The 24,784-nt window shown below is 50.9% G+C and overlaps 4 protein-coding genes and 1 long non-coding RNA gene across 9 annotated transcripts in view; 3 read left to right on the top strand and 2 right to left on the bottom strand.

Moving 5' to 3' along the window:
- WWP2 (WW domain containing E3 ubiquitin protein ligase 2) overlaps positions 1-7,755 on the bottom strand; it is a 28,876-nt gene extending 21,121 nt beyond the window's left edge. Inside the window, exon 1 of the mRNA XM_063312774.1 lies at positions 7,670-7,755. The gene's annotated coding sequence lies outside the window, so the exon portion shown is untranslated. The remainder of the gene's footprint in view (positions 1-7,669) is intronic.
- On the top strand, positions 481-3,895 carry NOB1 (NIN1 (RPN12) binding protein 1 homolog). The gene is made up of 9 exons (XM_063312780.1): positions 481-628; positions 702-834; positions 932-1,065; positions 1,508-1,579; positions 1,944-2,093; positions 2,219-2,404; positions 2,509-2,606; positions 2,703-2,847; positions 3,046-3,895. Exons 1-9 carry the CDS (start codon positions 566-568, stop codon positions 3,313-3,315), a joined length of 1,251 nt encoding a protein of 416 aa, XP_063168850.1. The 5' UTR covers positions 481-565; the 3' UTR covers positions 3,316-3,895.
- On the top strand, positions 5,820-8,727 carry NQO1 (NAD(P)H quinone dehydrogenase 1). The gene is made up of 6 exons (XM_063312788.1): positions 5,820-5,922; positions 6,135-6,299; positions 6,415-6,545; positions 6,961-7,074; positions 7,525-7,626; positions 8,044-8,727. The coding sequence occupies exons 1-6, from the start codon at positions 5,916-5,918 to the stop codon at positions 8,374-8,376; spliced, it is 852 nt and encodes a 283-aa protein (XP_063168858.1). The 5' UTR covers positions 5,820-5,915; the 3' UTR covers positions 8,377-8,727.
- Positions 8,728-10,349: 1,622 nt separating this feature from the next.
- LOC134503863 (uncharacterized) lies at positions 10,350-12,363 on the top strand. The gene is made up of 2 exons (XR_010068598.1): positions 10,350-10,460; positions 10,574-12,363. It is a non-coding gene; the product is annotated as an uncharacterized LOC134503863 (long non-coding RNA).
- Positions 12,364-16,535: 4,172 nt separating this feature from the next.
- The window catches only part of NFAT5 (nuclear factor of activated T cells 5), a 46,424-nt gene continuing 38,175 nt past the window's right edge, over positions 16,536-24,784 (bottom strand). For 3 of the 5 annotated variants that reach the window (XM_063312769.1, XM_063312767.1, XM_063312771.1), the window contains exons 11-14: positions 24,087-24,232; positions 20,402-22,784; positions 19,815-20,058; positions 16,536-18,241 (exon numbers count right to left, since the gene is read on the bottom strand). In XM_063312769.1, the coding sequence (XP_063168839.1) occupies positions 19,823-20,058; positions 20,402-22,784; positions 24,087-24,232 (2,765 nt within the window). In that variant the 3' untranslated portion in view covers positions 16,536-18,241; positions 19,815-19,822. The remainder of the gene's footprint in view (positions 18,242-19,814; positions 20,059-20,401; positions 22,785-24,086; positions 24,233-24,784) is intronic. The other 2 variants (XM_063312768.1, XM_063312772.1) reach the window with 1 other exon arrangement.

Genomic DNA, 24,784 nt, shown 5'->3' with positions numbered 1-24,784 from the left:
CGGGCCCATCCCGAGCGGCTGCGGCGCTCCAGGCCCACAGTCCCCGCCGTCCCGTCTGGGGCGCCGCGGACCCACGAGGGGGGCACGACGCGGCGCTGCTCAAGCCACCCCCCGGAGGATGCCCGAGGCGCCCCCTTCCCCGGGCCCAGAGGGGACCCGAGGCACCGGGCGGGCCGAGGGGACGGGGACTGCGGCGCCCCGGCCGGGAGCCGCCCTCAACCCACCTGCGGAGCCGGTGGCGGCCGCTTCGACCTCCCGGGGCCTCGCGGCGGCTCCGGGCTGCGGGACTCCCGGCTCTGCCTCTGCCCGCTTCCGCCTCTGGAGCCTGTCACGTGACGGCGGGTCACCCGGGCACGGCCGGACAGCGAGCAGAGCGCGGCGGGCAGAGCGGCCGCAGGAGCGCAGGGCGACCCGGAAACTGCACTTCCTCTGGCGTCAGCGCCGCTCCACACTTCTCGACTCCCCGGGAGGGGCGGGGCGGGGCGGGCCTCCTCCACCCGCGCAGGAGTACAGCGTCCGGCCTGCTCCGCGAACGGCCGCCGCCGCCTCCAGGCCGCAGAGCAGGATGGCGCCCGTGGAGCATCTCGTGGCCGACGCCGGCGCCTTCCTGCGGGGAGCCCCGCTCCAGGTACCGGGGGCGCGGCGGGGGGGGCGGGGGGCGCGGCGGACCCGGCCTGACCCGCTTTCCCGCAATCCCGCAGGAGATCGGCAGGCGCGTCTACACGACCCGGGAGGTGCTGGCGGAGATTCGGGACCGGGCGACGCGGCGGCGGCTGGCGGCGCTGCCCTTCGAGCTGCTCCTCCGGCAGCCCTTCCCCGAGCACGTGCGGCTGGGTGAGTGCCCCCGCCCCGCCCCTGGGCCCAGGGCCCTTCGCCGCCCCCGCGGGCGCCCAGGGCCCCGAGGCAAGCCCGGCTGCTCTTGTCCCCGCAGTGACCGAATTCGCCAAGCAGACGGGCGACTTCCGCAGCCTCTCCGCCGCCGACATCCAGGTCCTGGCCCTGACGCTCCAGCTGGAGGCCGAGCACGGGGGGGGGCGCCCCCTCCGGACGGAGCCGCGGCCCCAGGTACCTCCTGCGGGGACCCCGTGGGGCCCTGGACCGCCCCCACCGGCAGACGTCGCCCTGACCCTGCGGGGCTCTGCCCCCAGTGCAGCCGGGCCTTCCCCAGCCGGCTCCGGATCGCCGCGAGCACATCGTCCTCCGGGGAGGGGCAGTTCCCTGAGCCGGGTTGGCCTGGCGCGGCCTGGAGTGCCCGGCCCGGCTCCTTGCAGCCACCGCCGGCTTCGAGCTCTCCTCTCGCAGGCCCCGATCTTCTAACGCGCCGGCTGTGACGGCTCAGTTAACCCAGCCTGCTCCGCGAACGGCTGTGCCCGGACAGCGCCTCTTCCTCCCTCTTGTGGCTCGAAAACGGGCTAGGCGGGCTGGGGGGATTCTTAGCTGAGGTGGCGCTGCTGCTGACTGCTCGAGACCCGCACCCCGTCCCTCTCTCCCTGCCCTAACTTTGCAGGTAAAGCTCAGCTTCACTAACCGTCACCCTGAAGCACCAGTTGACGTTCCTGGCTTTCATCTTCCCTCCAAGGTAATTGTTGGGGTTAGCCGTTCCCGGACTCCCTCCGCTTCCGTAGGGTGGTAGAAGAGGAGCCCAGGGAGGCACCCGCGCTTCTGCTGGTGGCTGCAGGAAAGAGCAGCGCTACCCCTGGGTGGCAAGCAGTGACTGCCCAAAGCCTCCAGGGAGCAACGCAGAAGCTCTTTCCTGCTGACCCCCCCCTTGCCCAGTGCTGACCCTGGCAAGAGGCCAGAGGGGAAAGCAGAGAAGGGCTCTGCCGGTTACTGGGGGCAGCCCTGTGCCAGCAGTTGCCTTGGTTGACGGGAGGCTCCTAGGGATGCAGCTACACAGGCCTGACATCAGCTGAGATTCACTTTGTTTTGTGCTTTCAACTGAGACAAAGTGCCCAGGCAACGAGAAGACCCTTTTGGCAAGGGAAAAGGGAGAGCCAGCAGATCCTGCAGCGCTTGGAGACGCTCAGTTTTCTTCTTTCCTTTTCTGGAGGAATCCCCTGCCTAGCATAGAGGAGGACCTACCGGGCCTGCTGGTAAGAGCCCACCTGTCTCCCTTCCCACACACCTACTTCATTGGCACGCAGGGGATTCCTTGACCCAGTGGGCTGGGCAGGCACTGTGTGCCATAGACCCTGCCTGGTCGCTCTGCCCTTCACAGAAAGCGGACTCTCTCATGTTGGAGACGGAGGACCCTGAAAGCCAGGACAGCGAGGAGGAGGAGAATGGGGAGGAAGAAGGCTGGATCACGCCCAGTAACGTCAAGCAGATCCAGCAGAATGCTTGCCGGGGGAACGAGCCTGCCGGGGTGCAGGTTGGCTGCATCACCACTGACTTCGCTATGCAGGCAAGTGGGCTCTCCCCAAGACCAGCTGGCCCCTCGCTGGTGACGGTGGGGGCCTCCCTGTGCTCCGGCTCACCCTGACCCGCCTTCTCCCCTGCCTCTTTCAGAACGTTTTGCTGCAGATGGGGCTCCGCGTGCTGGCACCGAACGGCCTGCTGATCCAGCACACCCGCAGCTACATCCTGCGCTGTCACGGCTGCTTCAGGTACGTGGTCAGCAGGTGCCGCTGGAGCACAGGCAGGAGACAGCCGGGAAGCTGTGATCCCTGGGGCACTCATGCGGCTGATCTTCTGCTTTCCAGGACAACATCAAAAATGACCCGGCTTTTCTGCCCCCACTGTGGGAACAAGACATTGAAAAAAGTGACCGTGACTGTGGAGGACGACGGCAGCTTCCACTTGCATTTCTCCCAGAACCCCAAAGTCCTGAACCCACGCGGCCTCCGGGTGAGCACTCCCTCCGCAGATTCACACCTGCCCCTCTAGCAGTGGCTGCCAGTGCGCCAGCCTGTCTCTCCGCTCCCTGCTCCACAGCCCTGGGGCAGGAGAACCAGCTGGGCAAATCAGGGCTGCTCGTGGGTCCCACAGTCCTAGGAAGGTCCCTGCCCTGCAGGGGTAACAGCTGGCCTGGGCTTGCCTCCACAGTACTCCCTGCCAGCTCCACACGGGGGCAAACACGCCAGCAGCCCCCACCTGACGGAGGACCAGCGCTTCCCCCAGCAACGGCTCTCCCGCAAGGCCAGGCAGAAGACTGATGCCTTCGACCCTGATTACGTGGCCAGAGTTTCTCCTTTTGCGGAACATGACATCCACAGCCGGGCAGCCAATCTGCGGATCCGGGACACGGTGCTGGGTGCGGGTAGGAGGCGCCTGAACCCAAACACGAGTCGCAAGAAGTTCCTGAAAAGCAAATGAGGGAGAGGCGGCTGGACTTGGCCCCTTGGCGGTGGGTGGGAGGAGGGCTGCTCTTCCAGGCACACTGAGACAGCCCAGAATGGGCCACAGGGAAAGCAGCTTTTGGAGAAGTCTGCCGTTTGGACTCTCAAGAAGCTGGTACTGAGCAGCAGTGTTTGGAATAAACCCTGGTCCTTTCTTCGATTATGGCTGTTTCTGGATGTGGAGAAAATAAATTTGGCTGCTTTCAAGCAATGCTTGGTGTAGCTGTAGAAACTTTCTTTTCTGAAGAAAGGGCCTTCTCTGGTTGCTCCTGTGGTTAGACCTCCCAGTTGAGAGCAGAGCTCCTCCATTCTCCTTTTTTCCTCCAATGACCCAGTAAGCTGATTTGGGTGGCTGGAGATGGGCCAGGTCTGCTTTACTTTTCTGTCAAGATGCTCAAAGCAAACTCTGCGATTCTTCAGCGTAGCCGTTTGAGACAAAAGTGTAATTAACCTGCCAAATGTGCATCTTAGCTCACCTCACATTAGCAGGTACTGGCAGCGTCCCTTTGGAGTTACGGCTCTAAATGTACGTAAGATGAAACAGTACTTCTGGGAGACTCAATAAGTTTGTTTGTCCTGCGTTGTTTGATTTTGTCCCTCGAGAGATTGCTGGCAGACTGGAGAAAGGGATTAAACTTCCCTCTTCTTCCAGCAAGGTTTCCTATAAAAAATAATCTTTTTTGCAAGCTTCTTTTGTTGTATTTCAGCAGCTACAGATGGTTAAATGCACAGAGCCAGGAAGAACCAATGCGCTTCTATAGAGTCAGTTCTCGGAACATGCTAATGCCCAGTTGCCTGGGTTGGTGCCAACCTTTGAACTCAGCAACCGCTTCAGCCTAAAAGACAAAATCTTGCCCATTGCTTTCCTTCTGACTGGAGTCTGGCATGAGCCCAGGCCACAGAGCCTCCCTGGGACTGGGAGCAAAACTAGCCAGACTTTGCGGTGTCAGCGGGGGCCACTCCCAGCCTCCTGGGCACCTGCACTGCCTTGGCTCCTTTCCAAGGGTTCAACCTCACCAGACAAGTCCGGCAGGGTTTTCTGCCAAGATTGTTTACCCTTCCTTGTGCTCTGTGTACCCAAGGCGAGGAAGGAAAGTGACCTTGATGTAGATATGCATGAAGCGTTATGCAGTCAAAAGGGTACAAAACATTATTTACGCAAGGTAATATTCAGAAGCTGGACCCTCCCTGATTCCCTGGGGTATAAGAAGGAGGGGAGGGGAGGAATAATCAGACCTGCACGATTCCCTTATAGCCTATCTCAGTAAAGCGTGGTTCTGGTCTTCCTATGGAGTTGACTTTCCGGTCCGGTCTCCCTAGCAGGGCTGAACAGTTGCTTTCACAGTACAAAAGAAATTTGGCCACAAACGTTTGAAACGTAGCTACAAAATGCTGCTTTACCAGCTCTTTAGCCAATTCATCTGATGTGGTTTGTTCTGTTACTCTCCCAGCAAAGATCTGCCCAGGATTGTCAACTCTGAAGGAGAAGCTGGAGGTGTGTGACCTGGCTGGGCTGCTGTAGGCCTGGGTGCACAATTTGCTCTGGCCTCTGCTTGATTCCAAGTTGCAGGGCCCAAAGCAGCCTGTGCTTTCACCCTCATGGTGCTCCCTCCACCTTTTGGCTGATGGGGTGGCTTTTCATGTGTATCTGGATAAAAACCTTCATTCAGTTGGTGTGAGTGTGGCTTATGAGCTATTCAGATGACAAGCTGCCCTGCTCTTTAGCTCCCCAGCCACTGGAAAACTGACAGCAGGGGTGTCTGCTTCCAGCAAAGCCACCTCCCCGTGTCACCAGGTCGGAAGCGTTCCAGGGGGTGTGAAGGCAGCGGTGACCAGCTGGGCTGAGCATCCAGAGGCAGGAGGCTCCTTGTGGCTGGATGAAGGACTGACAACATCTGGGGCCCTGTTTCTCTTGTGGATACCATGCACGGTTGCCACCGGGGCCTGCGGTCCACAAGACCCCCGGGGAATTGGCGGGCTCCTTGTTTTCAGCCTGCCTGGTGCACTCCTTCCAAGGACTTCCCGCCCAGCTTGCCCCCACTTTTAAGGAGAGTCAGAGGCCGTGGGCCCCCAGATGGGAGCCGGGCGATAGAGGCTGGCTGGGAGCAAAGCACTTAGGCCGCCAGTCCGATCAGCCTCTCTTCCACCCTCAGGGAAAGGGCGTGCCCAGTAACACCCGGAGCGCTGCCCAGGAATAGAGCGGCACCTGAACGGGGGGGGGGGAGGTCGGGCGGAGGAGGGTCTGCTCGCGCGCTGGACCGCCAACGCGCCCTTCCCGAGAGACCTCCGGGAGCCGCCGCCGCCGCCCGGACTGAGCAACCCCGCTCGGCCGTGAGAGCGGAGAGCCGCGACCAGGACTGGGGAAGGGGCCGCTCAGCCCCCACCCGTAGGCGGAGCAGAGGCGCGGGGGCAGCGCCGCCCCAAACGCCAGCGCCCGGGGCGGAGGCGGAGTTCTGCCGCGCCAGCCTCAGAGCGAGCACAAGCGGGACCCTGACGCGCGTCTTCTCCCGCGGCCGCTGCCCAGAAGCGCCTCTCGCTCAAACGCTCGCCTTGGCGCCGCGGGTCCCGTCGAGCCCCATGGCTGGTAAGTTCCCGGGCAGGACGCCTCCCCCCCGGGGCGGCCCGGACCGCCCAGCCGCAGCGCCCACGGTTCGGCGGAGCCCAGCGCACACAGCGCGGCTGGGGAGGGTCGGGGGCCGGCCCGCTCTTGCTCTGCCCGGGCGCTCTCCTCTTGCTGCTCGCGGGGGGGCCGAGCGAGCCCGCGCTCATCTGCCCCGCTCCCTCCCTTTCCGGCAGCGAGACGGGCGCTGGTCGTGCTGGCCCACCCGGAACCGGCCTCGTTCAACCACGCCATGAAGGAGGCGGCCGTCGAGGCGCTGGAGCGCGCCGGCTGGAGAGTCGCCGTCTCGGACCTCTACGCCCAGCGCTTCGACCCGGTCTTGTCGCGCGCGGACTTCGCCGGTACCGAGCCCCCTCCCTCCACCCCGCCCGCCCCGCCCGCCCCGCCCCGCTTGCTCCAGGCGGCGGCGGCGGCTCTTCCTCGCCGGTCCCTCACCCGCCGCTTGCTCCGCCGCAGGCGACCCCCAGGACCCGCGCAACCTCAACTACGTGAAGGAAACCGGGCTGGCCTGGAAGGAAGGCCGCCTTAGCAGCGACATTCTGCGGGAGATGGAGAAGCTGGAAGCCGCTGACCTAGTCATCTTCCAGGTGGGCTTCCTCCCCGGAGCCTCGCCTCGCCTCGCCGGCCCTCCGAACCCCCGGCCTCGGTGCCTCCCGCGTGTCTGGGCGCATCTCTGGCCCTTGGCCGACCCTTCCTGGGCCTGCCCGGGCTTAGCCTAGGGAGACGGAGAAGCACCTCGCGAAACGCCACGGCAGCGGGCAGAGCGCTTCGGCCCGGGGGCCAGAACGCTCAGAGGAGCCGAGCGAGCCGAGCGGCTTCTTTCTGACACTGGGGAGGAAGGGGAGACCGAGAGCCAGACACGAATCCCCGCCGCCGCCTGACAGCCTGGCGCCGGGGCTACCGATGGCCCTGAGCCCTCTCCCTCCCGCGCAGGTGGGCAGGGTGTCGCCGCAGGCCGTGCCGGGGGGCCCTGATGCCGCCTTGGCTCTGCTTGCCTTCCAGTTCCCTCTCCAGTGGTTTGGCCTCCCGGCCATTTTGAAAGGGTGGTTTGACCGGATCTTCACTGAGGGCTTTGCCTACTCCTACAGCGCCATGTATGATCAGGGGCCCTTCCAGGTAGGTGGGCTGCTGTCGGGTGGAAGGCCAGGAGCCGGGGTGAGCACCCCTCGGGCTGCTTGGAGGAAGCCAGGGCTGCCCTTGCTGGGCAGAAGGAGCCAGAGGAACCCTTAGGAACCCTAAAGTCGCACTCCCCTTGCTAGACTGAAAGGGAAGGGCTGGCAGGTGGGCATGCTCTCCTGCGAACCCAGCCAGCCTCTTGCTGCAGCTGGTGGAAGCTGTGTGGCTGTCGTTTTTTCACTGCCCCACAGATGCCTGGACAGGGCCCCTCCTGCTGCTAGTTGCTGCCCCAAGCAAGGTGTCAGGAACGCGTCAGACCCCTCCTTCTCTCCCAGGGCTGGAACTGGGACAGCTGGCAGCAACAGCAGCAGGATCGCCACAGTCTTGCACAGTTCTCCTCCCAGGAGAACCTGGGGCTGCTGGGCCTGACTGTGGTTTGGTTCCTTGCAGAAGAAGAAGGCTGTGCTATCCTTCACCACTGGAGGGATGGGCTCCACGTACACCCCGGCAGGGGTCAACGGAGACATTAACATCCTTCTCTGGCCAATACAGGTGAGAAAAGATGACCAGAGGGCAAATCTTAGTAACGGCTCACTTCCTTGACTGATGGTAGTGATGTTGGATTCAGCGTCTTGTTTAAATACAAGCTTCAGGTTTACCTAGAACACTGTCTGACCATGAATGATAGATGTTCTAGGTCAGTATTTCTCAACCTTGGCAACTTTTAAGACGTGTGGACTTCAACTCCCAGAATTTCACAGCCAGCAAGTCTGGGAGTTGAAGTCCACACGTCTTAAAGTTGCCAAGGTTGAGAAACACTGCTCTAGGTATTGCCAAATCTTGCACCCACCCCCTGGGCAAATGAGTGGTGTTTCTTGGGTTTCCAAAGAGAAGCATTCTTGGTTCCTCTAAGATGTGTGTTCACATGGTCCCACCAAGCTTTACATCACTCTGTTCTCACCCATGCAGAGTGGCACCCTTCATTTCTGTGGCTTCCAAGTCTTGGCTCCCCAGATTGCTTTCAGCATTGGCCATACCCCAGAGGATGTCCGCTCCCAAGTCCTGGAGGACTGGAAGAGAAGACTTGCAACCATCTGGGAAGAGAAGCCCCTCAGCTTTGCCCCAGCCAGCCTCTTTGAGCTGAGCTTTGCTAAGGGCTTTGTGTTGAAGAAGGAAGTCCGGGAAGAGCAGGAAAAGGAGGCCTATGGGCTGACTGTCGGCCAGCACCTGGGAAAGCCATTCCCACCGGACAACCAGGTCAAAGCCCAGGGGAAGTATCCGTCCCCTTGGGAAGCGGTGTAGGCTTGTAGTGGGTGGCCATGACCCCCACCCCACCCTCCCTCCTAGAAATCAGGGGGTGTAGAGAAAGGTGCATCTCCCCAACTTGGCCTTGCCTGAGTGGCTGCCCAGCTAAGCTTGAAGACAACGCAGGATCCTTCAAGTAGAGGGTTTTCTACATGGCTCTATCTCTTGTCTGGGTGCTGGACTCGGGGGGTGGGTATGGCTGTCTTGAAGCACTGCCTGCCAATGGGACTGCGTGCTTTTTCTCTTCTGCGTATTTAGGAAGCTGTCAACACCTGCCTTTTAAAGTCCAGCTGTTGAGATTAACCTGACAGGCCTGAGTGGTAGGAAGTGATATGTTGTCCATCTTTTTCTGTCTACATATTCTTAGTGAAATAAAAGCCCTGAATATGTATGTTGCTGGTGTTCTGCGATTAATTTACCAGATTGTGTAAAAGGTTAGCACATGCCCTACAATAACTGCTGCCACACTTTTAAAGCAACACCCAACCACTCCAGGTTCATCAGGCTAAATGTGAAGTCATATAGCAGTGAAATGATTGTTTTGGCTACAGGACTCCATTGTCCTTTGGTTTATTGTGGAGTAGCTTCATTCGTTCATTCTTTTCTTAAACAAATTATTTAAATTTATATAGCCGCCCAACTCACAGTGACTCTGGGTGGCTTACAGAGTTAAAACCAATAAAACAGGAAAAAAATCAATAAACCTCCCCACCCTGTTTCACCTGGGACCAGCAACCTGGTGCTCTCTGTTTTGAGCTGTTCCCACAGTCACTGGCTGCTGAGCTAATAGTTAAAAGCCCCAAACCTCTGGAGGCCATTAGCTGCCCTGTCACTGAATTGCTATTCTCTTTAGCAAACTGCAGATTTTAAATATTCTAACTGGATGGTGCCAGAAGCCCTCAAGTTTTTTCATGGATACTATTACAAGAGGGTTAGGGTTTTTTCATGGATACTATTACAAGAGGCAGGTGGTTAGCTTTCCCTTTGAGCTAGTAAAACATGTCTTTGCACGTGTACAAAAGAGAGGCTCTAAATGCAAATACCTTTTTTTAACCATTTATCAGTTTGAAGCACAGTAGCTCACAACAGCTATTTAGCTTAACAAAACCCAGATCAGTCATGTAACTAGGCCTCTCTAAGGAACAACAGCTATTCCTTGGTCAACCACTAGACAAACTGGTCTACAGCAATTGGTTTACAAGGCAACAATTCTCTTTTCTGAGAGCACCACCCAGCAAGGATAGTGCAGAACAATGACTCAGCTGTGGGGGAAGCGGTTTAACAGAAGGCAGCTCCGTGCACACTCCAGTCTCCTGGAAGAGAGGATGTGAGATTTTGAAGCAAACAGGCCTATCCAGCAGGAGGCAGAAATCTCTCTGAGCTCAGATAAGTAAGATTTAATAAGAAAATGTTCAAAATAAATAAATAAATACAAGGATTCTGGCAAGTACTTTATTTTCCAAATGAGAAGCCTGTATATAGGCAAATCAAGGCAATTCGATTCTCTTTCCCACACTCTTTCAATGAAAAGGGAGGCGGCCTGTAGTTGTAGGTTGTTTTAGAAATGGCTATCGGCCTTCTTGCAAAAGAGCACATGCACAACCAAGAAAGCAGAGAGAAGCAAAGTACCTTTAGTTGTGTGAAAGAGACATTTCTGGTTTATTGACTGGAGTTTCAGAATGGAGAATTAACAGGGAGCACAACACTGACAATTTTAAAGGACACAGGGGTGAGACTAGCTCTTCATCTGGCCATTTTGGTCACAACTAAAGCCTCAGTGCCCAAACTGCATCTTGTGGCATTCCCATTTCTATTTTAACATGTTTATGGGTTATAACAAGCATTTTTCAACTCCATCTTGGCAGGCATCTGCCATCTTGAAAGGCAAATGCAGGCCAAGTTCAGCAATCCATCGAGCCTGAAGAGTTTATTCCCGTGTAAAGATCCCCCCCCCCCGCACTTTGCCAAGACAGAGATCTGCACTTCTCCCAATGCACTTCCCAGGGTGAGCCAGCTGGTCTTCAGCAGCCACTGATCAACAGCATCCACAGACAACCCCAAACTTTGCTGAGGAATATCAGGTATGTAGCCCAAAGTGGTAATCAGCAGGATAAGCTGGGCAGAGAAATGAGGCTCTGGGATTTGTAGGGTGTATGCGCAAACAGCCTCTTCCTACCATCTCCATGTTTTTCAGCTACTGAGCATGAGAGGAATGCACTTTGCAAAACTGCTGAGAAGGTGAAGTTCCTGATTTTCTCTCAGCACATTAAACAAAGATGCTGGAAAGAACAGCACACCAGTTATACACTGTGAAATGAAAACTTTCAAAGTTTTATTCTTGACTGCAGCTGTGTACAGAAATATAGTTGCAAGTATACAAATGTCCCAATAGAAGCAAAATATCTCTTTAATATTCAACAAGTTATCACAGAAGAGCTAAAAAAACAAATGCAAATGAAATACCCCACCCCATCCCCTTCAATACAATAAATTGAAAACTGGTTATCAGTGCTCTGAGAAACCACCGACACAAGCCAGGGACACACAAAACACACAATGGGTCAAATTAGAGGCTACATTCACATTGCAGGATCTGGAAGAGGCTGCTCAATGGCTGCTTGATCTCTGTCCTGCTCTGGGCAAGCTAAGCGGGAAAGCAGGAGAGAGAGAAAGGGCAGCAGAGGGACACCACCACGAGGCAGAGCCTGGAGCACACGTTTCTGTGGCCCATGGAGCTTCCCTCGCAAGGGGATCGGCACCTGGGAAGGTAGGGCAGGGGGATGCGGGAGGGAAGTGAAATGCTGGGACCGGCTGAGCATCTCCAGCCTTTGTCCCAAGAGCCTCCTGCTCCAAAGTGGCTTCATTCCAACCAAGCTTGGCTCCAACAGCCAGAGCCCCCAGGCCAACAGGACCAATTAAGAGCAGTCACAAAAGGAACGGCAGCCCTGCCCAAGCAAGCTGCTGCACCGAGGGCAGAGGGGAAGGAAGGACCGGCCTGGCTGTTGCTTCGGGACGGGCGGCCATCTAGCTGAAAAACCATTTGGCACTTCGGGAAACCGCCTGCTTGCACTCTAAATCGGGCTGCTTGATGTGACTGGGGGCTGTTCCCACCTCTGGGGGACTATTGAGGGAAACACAAACAGCTGAGTCTGTTTCTAACAGAGAGAAACATGCAAGAACAGTCTCTGCTGCTGAAGGGGGTTTGGACCCAGGCACCTGCTAGGGCTTCTCCCCTCTTTTTGAGAAAAAAATTGCTGGGGAAATAATTAAGTCCCCACTACCAAATTTTAGATCAATTGTACTCTACTGTTTCCGATGCAATGTTAATGCAAATTGGAGACACTGTAGAGGTGCTCTTTGGCAAAACCAACCAACCAACAAAAAACTAGATATTATTATAAAACAATAAGTGATTCAATTGTGTATGAACTGAATTAAGTTACATTTGCTAGGAAGACCACAATTTAAGCGGTTTTGATTTGGACATGATTCCTGAAACTGTTTTATGTTCACTTATGACAGATGATTCCTAAACATGTTTCAGTGACTTCTTCTGAACCTTGAGCGCCTTCCTTTTTAGTACACACCCAAGGCACCATAAATGGGATGGTCTTTATTAACTACCACCCCCCATCAGAAAGTAGACTGATTTCCCTCTTCCTTGTTCCAGCCCAGCATTGTAGGAAGTAATGGGAACAGTGTGTGTGCAAAAAGTACCTGAGAATTATCTGCCTTTCTACGGTGCTTCAAAGCACATTTTGAAGGACACAAATGTAGGCTGAAGCAGCCCACTTTGGCTATGTGTTCAGCCAAATTTGTTGCACAACGGCCTGAGCAGGTGTGGGGAGACCAAACAGAGATGTGCAGTTTGTCCTATCAGACAGTGCCCCAAGGCAGGCTACTTGAAGATCTTTGAGAAACTGCACAGCATTGGAGATGGAAACATTTTGCTATTGATGCTTGGAGTGAAGCAAGCAGCAAAAAGAGGGAATGTATTTTAACATTTAATAGTTGAAAATCCCCTCAAAGGAATAGATATATTAATGGAAAAGCTAAAGGAATTTGGGGGATTAGCTGGATTTAAAATTAATAAAGATTAAAATGTTAACAAAAAATACAGCATGAGGATTGAAGATCAAAAAGAGTTGATTGAAAGAAACAGCTTTCAGATTGAGAAAAAAGTAAAATATTTAGGTATTACTATGCCATGGTCTTCTCAATTGCCACATATGCCTCTGAAAGTTGGACATTAAAAAAGGAAGATAGAAGAATTGATGCATTCAAATTGTGGTGTTGGCGAAGATTATTGAACATACCATGGACTGCCAGAAGAACAAACAAATCAGTTTTAAAAGAAATACAACCAGAATGTTCCCTAGAGGCGAAGATAACTAGGCTCAGACTCTCATACTTTGGGCACATCGTCAGGAAAGACTGATCGCTGGAAAAGGACACCGTGTTTAGTAAAGTCGAGGGCCAGCGGAAAAGAGGAAGACCTTCAATGCGATGGATTGATACAATTACAACAATGGATGCAAACATTGGAACAGTCAGGCATATGGCGCAAGACTGAACAGCATTTCGTTCTGTTATACATAGGATTGCCACGAGTCATATAGAACTCGACGGCAACTAACAACAACAACAACATGTCTAATATGAATTGCATGTTATTTCAAAATAATTATGTCAAGACATGGAATTAAATTAAGGAAGATTTACTAAAATGGGAAAAGTTGCAACTACCGCTGCTTGGAAGAATTTGATAAAAATGAATGTGATAAAAATGAATTACCTAGAATGTTTTGATTTCAAACCATCCCAGTTTTGAAAAAGGATGTTCCTTTTAACAATAGCAAAGAGATTTATCTAGATTTGTATGGCAGGGCAAGAAACCAAGGGTTAAATATAAAATTCTGCAGAATGCAAAAGATAGGGGAGGATTAGGATTGCCTGACTTTAAATTATACTTTGCAGCCTGTTGTTTACTTTGGATGAAAGAATGGATCTTGCTGAGAAATAAAAGTAAGTTAGACTGAAGGGTCACAATCTGAGATTTGGTTGGCATGGTTTTTTATGGTATGATAATGTGGATTTTAAAAATAATTACGTGAGAAGTGCTATACTGAGAATATGGAATAAATACAAACCCAGGTTGTGCCCAAAGATACCTTTATTGACCATAGCACAAGAAGCATTCTACAGAACAGAAACAGCAGATAAGGAGAAATGGCTAACATATGGAAACTTACTAATAGAGGAGGATGGAGAAATTAAGATGAAGAGAACTGATTGCAGAGTGATATAGCTTTCAAAGGTTTTCATATGCACAGTTAAAAGAAAGGTTTAATGTGGATAAAAAGACAATTGGAATTGAAAGATACAAAATGGAATTTGAAGTTGAATTATGTACAGATGATAAACATGTAATAGCAAAAATGCATAAACTTTGTTAAGATTTGAAACAGAACATGAACAGGTTAAAAACTGCATGACAAAATGGGCTATTAATTTTGGATATAATATAGAGATGGCTATCTGGGAGAGAATGTGGGTAACTGGCATTAAATTTACATTGTGTTATGATCTAAGAGAATGTTTTTATCAAATGATTTATTGTTGGTACATGACACCAGAGAAGTTATAAAAAATGTATAAAGGTATTTCAAATCAGTGTTAGAAATGTGAAAAACATGAGGGGATATTTTATCATGCATGGTGGACTTGTGAGAAAGCCAAGAAATGTTGGATACAAATTCACACAATGATGCAAAGGATCTTAAAGATTAAGGTTGCAAAGAAACCAGAATTCTTTTTATTGGGACTTATGGACAATGAGTTAGAAAAACTCATGGCAGACTGACCTTATATATGGTAGCTGCAGCAAAATATTATACAGGTAGTCTTTGACTTATGACCATTTGTTTAGCAACCGTTCCAAGTTACTTACGATTGTCACAGCATCCCTGAGGTCACGTGATCAAAATTCAGGCACTTGGCAACTGGCCTGTATTTACCACAGTTGCAGTGTCCTGGGGTCATGTGATCCCCATCTGCAACCTTCCCAGCCAGCTTCCAACAAGCAATCAACAGGGGGAGCTGGATTCGCTTAACAACCATGTGATTCAATTAACGAGTGACTGTGGTGATTCACTTAACGACCACAGCAGAAACATTCATAAAACCAGATGTGACACACTTAATAGCCACCTTGCTTAGCAACAGAAATTCCGATCCCAATTGTGATTGTAAGTTGAGGACTGCGTGTATGCACAACGATGGAAGGATAATGAAATCCCCACAGTGGAGGGACGGATTGTGAAAATGTCAGAACTCGCAGAAATGGCAAAACTGTCCTGTTTGGTCAGAGAAAAAAACAAAAACTTTTTTTTTTTGAAAGACTGGAAACTTTATATGGACTTTTTGCTGAAAAAAAGAAAAGAAATGAAATGATAGCTTATGGGTTTGAAAATTAAAATAGACTTGGACTAAATGAGGGGCTAAAGGAACTTACATAATATCTAAGAGTGAGGAGAGATTATAAAATCGTAACTATCTGTTGAAAAGGTCAGAACTCATTATATTTCTTAACTTTAGTTCTTCTCTTTTTTAGTTTCTTGTACTTTTTTGTTTCTTCTCTTTTTCTTTCTTTCAATTTGTCTTTTATTGTATGGAAAAAAATTTAATAAATATAAATGAAAAAATATAAATGAAAATATAAATGAAAAAATATAAATGAAAATATAAATGAAAAAAAGAGAATGTATACAGACTATACTTCCTCTTCAACTTTAACCTCTTCCTGGGGCATGTAACTGTAACTTACCTAATTCTCCAAATGAATGCCTAACGCCCGCTTCATCTAGAGAGTCTGACCGAAGGGAGAGGGACTATCCCCCACAGCAAAAGATGGACCCTCTTCTCCCCCACCGGCCCTCTCATTCTTCAGTGTCCCTCACGTTCCTTGCACAAGATCCCTGAAAACAGCTGGGTGTGGACTGAAGCCACTGTGTGCAAATGGGAACACAGCACGGTCAAGCAACCGTGCTGGGTTGAGAAAGAAGTCAAACGCCACTTGCGAGGGCAGCCAAGGCTGTGACGCCAACAAGTCTCTAACGGCCTTTCCAGGCTCCGCTTACTCCAACCCCTTTGCCCACAGAGAGCAGGAGCAAAGATGCAGGGCCAGCCTCTGCCAGCTACTGAGCAGCCCCCCCTTTGTTCCAAAAACATACATTTGGTAACCAAATCACATATTCAAAACGTTGCACATTTAAATATTGACCTAAAGTGGACCAAGGAAAAGTAAAAACCTACCAACGAAGTATCAGTTCACCGTTTTGCACAAGCAGCAGATGCTGATGTTACAAGAAGCGGCAAGGGGGACTGTCAGAGCTTCCCGGGGATCCGGGCAGACCCCTCGGCTCGGTGGAGGATTGGTCCCTGGTGCCTTGGCACTGGTCCCAAGCAGCTCACCAGCCCGCCCCGGCTCACCCCCACCCCCCATTCCCCTCAGAGAGGGTTCGGGACCTCCGTCCAAGGAGCTGACCTTGGGTTGTTACAAGTCCCCCCCAAAGAAAAGCAAACTGGCTTGGTGACTTCTGCACCCCCCCGCTTCACCATAATTCCCTCAGCATGTGTGCATCTCTCCTTCTCAGCATCAGAAGCAAGTTCAAGGTATCTATCGGATTTACAAAAGAGGGGAAGCAGGGGCTTTTAGTGTTATTATAAATTAAAAAGCCAGCAAAAATGTTAGACATTAACCAAGAATAAAAGCGGAATCAAATCCCAGCTCTTAGGAAGTCACCCCAAGGGGCTCTCCTGCTACGTTCCCTCGCAGCAGGAAATCCATCCCTTGGGCAGTGAAGCTGCCTTCATGGCCAGCCAACACTGACGGAATGGCCAGAGAAAAAGAAGATCTGCAACAAAAATTACTGAAATACTCCATGAAGATTTAACAAACCTGTCCCCTTTTCCCCATTACCAGACGCCATGTGGTGGGAGAAGAGACTATAAACTCACACATTTGCCACAAAAATCTGTGGCAAAAAGAATATATGTGTGTGAACATGTGTGTGTATAATATATATATATTATATTATATATATATATATATATATATATATATATATGCCAATGTACTCATTCAGTACAAATAGCAAAATAGTTTATCATTTACTAAATACAAAATAGAGCTTTCCAAAAAATGAAACACACATTAGATATAAACCATCCAAAACTTGAACGACTGAAAACTGTATTCAAAATTAAATGACCCCGAGTAGGTCTCTTTCTGAAAAGTTCCCTTCATATCGGCAAAAGAGCCTGTACTACTGAAAACGTAACTCAAGCCTCTTGGGACAGGGACAGGGACAGGACACACTGACCACAAACACGAGAGACAGACTGGCGTGGCACGAGAAAGGGGCCCTGCGCCAGGGGCACCCAAGGGAGAGGCCTCAAGAACCATGAATGAGTGAAATGCTTCTCAACACAGTGGTAACAAAGCACAGCCAGCCACAACGTACTAAAACAACACAGTCCCCGAGGTCAGCGGGAGCTGCACGTGAAAGTGCTTGAGTGGCAGATGGCCCATGCACGGGAGACCTAGAGGAAGCTGGAGGCGGTGAACTCCAGGAGAACCTGCTGGGAGCACACGGTCTGGACAGTATCGGCCTTTCATCAAACGCCTCCCCCTGCCTTGTGCAGGAGAGTGGTGGCTGGCAGAGGGGAGGCCATGGCAGGGCTCTAAGGGGCTGGGCTGTTCCCCTTGCCTGTGGCTTGAATGCGGAGCTTACTCAAGGTCCCATCAGAAACGGACGGGCGTTCCCACCCTGGACCTTCCGTTTCCTGGCCACGGCAGTGGGGCTAAGGGTGGTCTAGGCTGTGCTCTTCACGATGTCACCTCCCTTCTCTAAAATCCTGCCCTGCGTTCACCACGGACAATGGGTTCCAGAAAAATGTGGCAGAATATTTAAACAGGAGGACAGGAAGCTCCAGTGAGAAGCCTTAAGAAGAAGCGTCAGCCACTGTTTCATCAGGCAGGTTTCCAAAACGAACCCATCCCTCGGCCCAGCAACTGCGTCCTTCTGAAAAGGGAGAACAGCAGAGCGCCTGAGGGGTTGGGAACCTGCTCATCTACATCCCACTTCTCAGGAAGCCGCAGCCCCGTTCGGAGGCCGCCGCCTCTGCGACATCCTTGTGATGCCCACCCAGCCGCCATAGGAGCCCCTCCCCCCATCCCAGGGTTCTCGTTTGCTGCTGTGAACGGCAGCAGCTGCTGGCTTCAAAGGCCGATTCAGACATGCACATTCACCACCCGATATGTGCAGCATCAAGCCATGACCGTGTGTGGGGTTTACAGAGTACACAGCATACCTGTGCCACTCCACTCAAGCCACATTTTTCAATGGAGACCATTCCCATACTCAGCCACAAACCATGTGATAAGCTATCAAACGAGGAGCACAAATGATTGAGGACATAGGCAACGCCCGTGTTTCACAAGGGGCCCAAAGAATTGTGAAGACCAGAAGAAGAATGGGAGAGGGAAAGAGACAGCCCAATGTTCTTGCCTTGCACTGACACGTAAGCAGCCACGCTCAGTGTCCCCCAACAGGACTGGGGATGGGGATAACCGTCTAACCCATGTCTGGGTAACACAGAACATGGCTTTTCCACCCCTTCTCCAAAGCTGTTGCTCAGCAGCACTTCCAAAGTGGTGTTCTTCCAAAGCAAGGATGAAGACCTTTTCCCGCAGGCCCAGGCCATCTTTTAACGGAGGAGAGTTAACGCTACTTCGCTAAACTCCAGAATCACAAGAGCTAAAGGAATCTTGCAAATTGGTTTGACCAGTGCAGGATTTCTGAAATTACAAACAGAATGAAAGAAAACAAAAAGACATTTACAATTAATAAAAAGACTCATCCTCTCTCCCTTGTGTTCAGCAACCTTCGACAAGCTGGGTCTCCTCCATGAAAAGGTATCTACCAAATGAGTATGTGGGCTTCTCTGTGGATAGTTGCTTATATCTGCTCTGGTACCAATGCCAGCTGGGCAGAGTCTACTGTATTGTGATGAACGAGGCAGTATCCTATGATTCGATCTGGGATTCTTTTGAGCTTGTAGAGCCCAAGGAAGGGGTAAGATTATGAGCCCTGCTACCTATAGGTTAGACTCCATGCTCCTCCTGCCTCCTTCAGACTGCTAGGCAAGGGATGAGTGACTAGATTCAAGCAGTAATCATTGTTTCTCTGAAGAGGGATCTCATGCTGCCTGCTTTGAAAGAGGCACTAGTGTGCCACTCCTGAAGAACCATTTTCTCATCAGGCTGCACTGACAACTTTTGCACAGCTTCCAACCTTCCCTTTTGGGGAAAGGCTGTAGAGAAGTGAGTGGGGAACTGAATCAATGACAGAAGGCCTAGAGGATGCAGATTATCTGGATCTCTTCCACTCTGGATTGAGGCCCAATTCTAAGATGGAACAGGCACTGGCAACTCTAACAGCTTACCTCTGTTGGGAGGTCAGTAAGAAGCATTTTAAAGGGACTCTACCTTAACTGAGTTGCTAAAAGTCTGCCTGGGACCGTACTTAAACAGTTTTCAAGAATAAGTTTTTACCCTGAATAGTATTAAAGATGCCTTTCTGAAATCTGTGCAGTTTTTTTTTCTTGAGTTTGTTCATTATGTGAGGCTTGTAAATGCCGGTGGTTCAGATTGTGGGTGACCATTATAGCTAGATATATTACTGACTGCATTTTGGGGATTTTGTTGTTTCTACTATTCCTTGTTTTAAACTGCCCAGAGTTAATTAGCCAGAGTTGGGGTGGCTGACAGACAATGCTAAATAAGTAAATCAAATGAATAAATAAATGCTGAAGCTAACACTTCAGTGCTAGATAATGCCTTTTTTTAAATCTGCGTTGAGCTTGGCAGAATTTTGCATTTCAAAACTCTGCCTCCAGTTTTTAAAGGAGTGAGTGTCTAGCACTAATGATTGATTAAAGAAACGAAGTCATGGCAAATAAATTTTTTTACCAATCAGTGCTAATAGAAACAGAATTTCACCTAAAATCCTTCTGCAAATGTACTTAGTTTGCATAGTTCATTCTGGCCAAATGCAGTTTTGTTTTTTAATTTTTGCCATACTTCAGCCTGAGGTTAATGTTAAGGCCAACAAACTCAATCCACACTGTTTTCTAAGCAAGATCATTTGGTGGTAACCAGCACCTTTTGATATAAAGCTGCCTATCCCTCCAAAGAACCAAAAAACAAGGAACTGACTCAAGAATTAGGCTGGTGCTTGATGGGCTCTCAAGATGACCACTAATCCCATCTCCTTTCCAGGCAAGCAACAGCACAGAGAATTCTATATGCTCTCCAATTTCATTAATTAAATGGAAAACTCCTGCAATTTAGGAAAAGAGTCCTGGCTTACCTCACTTATTAAAAGGAGCCAGCCATGGTATTGTTCCCCTGGTTTTGCAGGGATACAAGCAAGTCATCAATCTTCTTCATATTCTGATTGGTGGTCACTGCAGGAGAAATCTGAGGACTTTTTGAGATTTGCTGGGACAAGAGAGCTGTGACGGATGGCTGTGCCTCATTCTGTGGCTGGCTGAGCGTCATCATCTGCTCTGACACGGAACCTGGCCCAGATGTTAAGAGCTGGCCACAACCTGCTGGAGAAACAAGTTTCCAACAGCCTTTCAAAGGGATTTCCTGCTCCTGCCACAAATACACACACTCATCCCCAAACAAGGCTGGCAACCAATATGATTTTGTAAGGATTACTTAAGAGCCAGGTATAAACTTGCTGAGCAGGAAGAACTAAGCAGAATCATGATTTTGAATGCCAATGTCAACCCAAATGGTTATAATGCACATAAAACCACATTGCATCTTGATTTAATTTTGTATTTATTATTTCATGGCTTAGCCATGTAAAATAAAGCACCAATATTAGAGGCAGACCAGCAAGGAAAATCTAGTGCTCTCAACAACCACCTTTACACTAAAACTTACTGTCTTGGATGCCAAAGAGGAATATCCCAGAGGTCTGCCGGGATGAAGTCGAGGAGTTCTGCAGCTGGTTGATGGAACTGCCGGTAGATGCATTATGAAACAAAGTGGCTGCCTGCTGCTGCTGGGGGGGTGATGAAGCATCCTGGATGCTTGGCAGGCTGTTCTGCGAAGAGTAGAGGGGGGGCTGCTGCAATTCTTGCTGGCTCATGCTGTTCTGCAAGGCAGACATGGAAGCCGAAGATATGAAGAGGGTGACTGGCTGCTCCTGAGGGCTGGGGGATCCTTGGACCAGCTGGATCTGGGGGGAGCCATGGAATAAGCTTGGCGGTGGCTGTTGTGGCTCAGCTTGGGTAGAGCCTGAACTCTGGCTTTGGAACTGCATGGGCTGCTGCTCTTGACTCCTCTGTGCCAGACTACTCGGGGGGTGGAAGAGAGGCTGGCTCTGCTGCTGCTCCTGGCTGCTCATCGAGCTGGGACTGGAACTGAACATCATGGTTTGTTTCTGAGAGGTCACAGAGCCCATGCTGTTCTGGTTGCTGAACCGCATATTTTGCTGCTGCTGCTGCTGCTCTTGGGTTGAGGCACTATTCTGAAGAGCCACAAGGGAATGCTGAGCTTGGAAAATGCCCCCCTGTTGGCTGGAGGGCACCCCAGGAGGAGGGAGGGGGCCTAGAGTTACCTGTGCCTGGAACAGGCCCTGATGTGTCGACGCAGACTGCTCTTGGGTGAGCAGAGGGCCCTGAAGGTGGGGCTGTTGGAAGGAGGACTGCTGCTCAGTCCTGGCAGGGGCTTGCAAGGGAGAAAGAGGACTCTGGGTGGCAAAAAACGGCATCTGCTCCTCTGGCGTGACTGAGGAGCTCATTGGATTCTGGGAGAGAAACAGGCTGCCTGTCTGCTGGTCCGGAACAACTCCTAGGCTGCCCTGGGAGTGAAACATAGGTTGCTGCAGCTGTTCAGAAGAGGAGGCAGCATTCTGGTTGTGGAAAAGAGAATTTGAGGTCTCCTGAGAGATGCTCTGGGTGTCCCCAATGGGGCTCTGCGCATGGAACAGCTGAGGCTGGGAGTGGGGAGCCTGTGGTAGGAAGCTGCCGGACTGCAGAGAGATTATCTCTCCACTCTGCTGAAAGAGCCCCCCGCCCTGCTGCTGTGCTCCAGTGCCTTGAACGGCAGCCATCATGTCCTCCGAGGAAGAAAAGAGGGTAACCTGGGCCTGACTTTCCCCACCGTGCTGCATTTGGACCATAGCCTGAAAGACGTTGCCCTGCATCTGTTTGGCCTGTCCTGAAGCTTCTTCACCTTCAGCAGAGCCTGAAGCCGGGAACATGGCGGAGCCGCCGGTGGGCACCTGCTGCTGCTGCGGCTGCACTGGAGTAGCCGCTTCACTGCTTGAAACTCTGGTGGGAGAGAACAACTCACACTGCATTTGCATGTCTTCACTGGCTGACAGCCCACCCATCATGTGGGAAGCTTGCTGGTACACTGGGGACTGCTGGATGTTTCCATTTCCCGAGGAGGAGGAGGAGGAGGAGAACAAATCGGACTGCATTCGGCTTGGGGCCTGGCACAGGCCTTGCTGCATTTCAATCACCATTGCGGCAGAAGTCTCCATTGCTTGTGGTGGCGGTGGCTGGCCAGCCAAAGAAGTCTCCGGCTGAGGGTGAATGTTCTCAGTTCTGCTGGAGAGAAGGTCGTCCGCCCTTGAGTGAACAGTGTCAGAGGAAAACATCCCCTGGTTGACTCCAGTTTGGATTTGGCTAACCTGCTGGAAAATTTCTACATTGATCTGCTCTTGAACATCCTCACTATCAGACCCTGAAAACAGGACAGATGACAACTGCTGCTGCGCTTCCAGGACCTGCTGAACCAAATCAACATTTCTGTTGCTGTTGCTGCCGCTGCCACCAGTGCTAGAGGGAAAGCTCCCTGCCTGCAGCTGCTGGATCGTGTTCTGAAGCTGGCTCACTCCACTGGCCGTGGAGAACATGCTCGAGGAGATCTGCTGCTGTAATGCCTGGCTTGACTCCTGAAGGGGAGGCGGCTGCTGGGATGCCTCCGTTAACTGGGACAAGGCCATGGCTGTGCTGTCCGACTGCAAAGCCTCTCTGGAGGAAGGGTCTCTCAGGGGAAACGGGGAGGCCTGCTGCAATAAGGTGTCGCTGTTCTGCAGCTGACTAGGAGCAGAGGCGGCTGGGAAGCTGCCAGACGGCACAATGTCCTCTGTCTGGAGGGTCGGCATTGTCTTGGGAGTATACTTTGGTTGCAGCGGCTGTTTTTCACTCTCTGAAGCTAAGTGAGAAACAGAAGAGGAGAAGGTGCTGTTCCCCAATATGCCAGACATGGTGGTCTCCAAAGTTGTTTGAGATTGCCCAATGATGCTGGTTGTCTGAAGAGAAACAGGTGCACACAACAGTAAGACCACATTTGTAAGCTTTCTTGAGGAGTCAACATCGCTACCCCCAAGCTGAAGGCTTTGAAAAGATGCAGTGGGTCTTCCCAGCATTATCCCTCCATGGCTACACTACCTTCTGAAGAAGTCAAGACATTGATTGGGTGTTCAGTCTAATGTTGGGATTTTCACAGACTGATAAGGATTCAGGAGACAATTTTGTAAACAGCCACTTAAAAACTCCTCCCTCATCAATGTAAAGAACAACCTCCTTGTTGGGTCACAAAAAATCCACTGCAGAGAAACTTAAGGAAGTTTCTAATTTATTGTATTAGGGGATACATTGGTTTCAAATTAAACTAGTTCAGCTGCTGAAATTCTTGTAACTTTACTCTTCATCTTTAAAACTCTTGTTAAAGAATACGCTGTGAGAATCTTCCTTGGTAAAATTATTGAGTAATGTGTGTGAATGGATAATACAATCATGGAATGATGATATGGAAAAAATGTGGAAGTGGCATTTGACAACTAACATTTCTCCAGAAGTACATAAAAAACAAGGGTACTTTTTTTACAAATTCAAAAGAAATCACAGTAAGCCAAATAGTACTTTATTTGTCCATTGGGCAATTCAAATGAACAAATAACTGGGCAAAACTGCAGCTGGGCAAAATACAAACATACTTCAGGCTAGCTGAAAAGTTCTCCTTGCAATAATGAGAATTTTCACTTTTCTCTGCCTAACCATAATTCAGGGAGAAAAATAAACTATCCTGAATTCCACAAGGTATTCCTTCATTATATATTTTTCCACTGAACATTTTTCCACATTTTAGAAATACATTCCTCACACCATTAATTAGCATTGTTATGAACACCACAGCACGAGTTAAATTGTTTTACTGGAATGGATTATAACTGTGTGTCAAATCTACAGTCAAAAGACATAAAACTCTTTTTCCCAGATGATGATTGCTAGAATGCCAACAGTTCTTCCGAGAGGCAAAAGTGTTTAGTCTCCATAAATACACCACCTGTTTTCCTGATGCTACTTCAGTTTTAAAAGAAGGGCACACTATTGTGCTATCACATGCTAAACTATTTATAAGCAAGGGGGGAAAAAAGGAATTTTCGTTTCAATTAAACTTCTTCTGCCTATTGGAACAAGCTGATAGAAATGTCTGTACTCCTACCAAACCTGTCACGACTCTAGTACGAAACATCAGATGTCAAGCAAACGTTCTAGATAAAATCTTTATAGTTTTGCTCTGCTGTTACAGAAGACATACTGCTACTTACTTTAAAGGCAGGAAGAGACCTTTTCTCGGCCACAAGCTCCATTGGAGCAGCCTCTTCATTCTTGATGATACTGTTTGGCCGGAGAGGAGCTACCAAGGCACTGGAGAGGATATTTACTTGGTCTGGCTTACAGCCACTGGTGTTCACTGCAGCAGATAAAGGAGAGAATGAACTCCCTAAGTCAGCCACAGGAGGAGGAAACTCAAAAACACAGGATCCAATAGCAAGAACAGCCTATTAGAAGAAGGGACGACAACACCTCCTGGCAAGCACTGGCTACATAGTCTGTCCTGGCAAAGAATTCCAGGTGGCAAAAGAGACCTCTGAAGGCCAAGTGGCTAAAACACACACAAAAACCCATGGCACTTTGAGAACTGACACAATTATTATCCTTTAGTCTACCAGCAAGGGACGCGGTGGCGCTGCGGGTTAAACCACTGAGCTGCCAATCGGAAGGTCGGCGGTTCGAAACCGCGCGGCGGGGTGAGCTCCCGTTGTTAATCCCAGCTCCTGCTCACCTAGCAGTTCGAAAACATGCCAATGTGAGTAGATCAATAGGTACCGCTTCGGCGGGAAGGTAACAGCGTTCCGTGAGTCATGCTGGCCACATGACCCGGAAGTGTCTATGACAACGCCGGCTCTAAGGCTTAGAAACGGAGATGAGCACCGCCCCCTAGAGTCGGATTCGACTGGACTTT

This window comes from Candoia aspera, chromosome 11 (genome assembly GCF_035149785.1).
Source record: "Candoia aspera isolate rCanAsp1 chromosome 11, rCanAsp1.hap2, whole genome shotgun sequence".
NCBI lineage: Eukaryota > Metazoa > Chordata > Lepidosauria > Squamata > Boidae > Candoia > Candoia aspera.
This window is presented reverse-complemented; position numbering and strand designations above follow the sequence as displayed.

Bases quoted from the DNA above. Each gene is read 5' to 3' on its own strand.
- NOB1 (XM_063312780.1), top strand. From the start codon at position 566: ATGGCGCCCGTGGAGCATCTCGTGGCCGACGCCGGCGCCTTCCTGCGG. The intron at 835-931 runs GTGAGTGCCCCC...TTGTCCCCGCAG, and splicing joins CCCCGAGCACGTGCGGCTGG to TGACCGAATTCGCCAAGCAG. The intron at 2,405-2,508 runs GCAAGTGGGCTC...TGCCTCTTTCAG, and splicing joins CCACTGACTTCGCTATGCAG to AACGTTTTGCTGCAGATGGG.
- NQO1 (XM_063312788.1), top strand. The intron at 6,300-6,414 runs GTACCGAGCCCC...GCTCCGCCGCAG, and splicing joins GTCGCGCGCGGACTTCGCCG to GCGACCCCCAGGACCCGCGC. The intron at 7,075-7,524 runs GTAGGTGGGCTG...GGTTCCTTGCAG, and splicing joins ATGATCAGGGGCCCTTCCAG to AAGAAGAAGGCTGTGCTATC.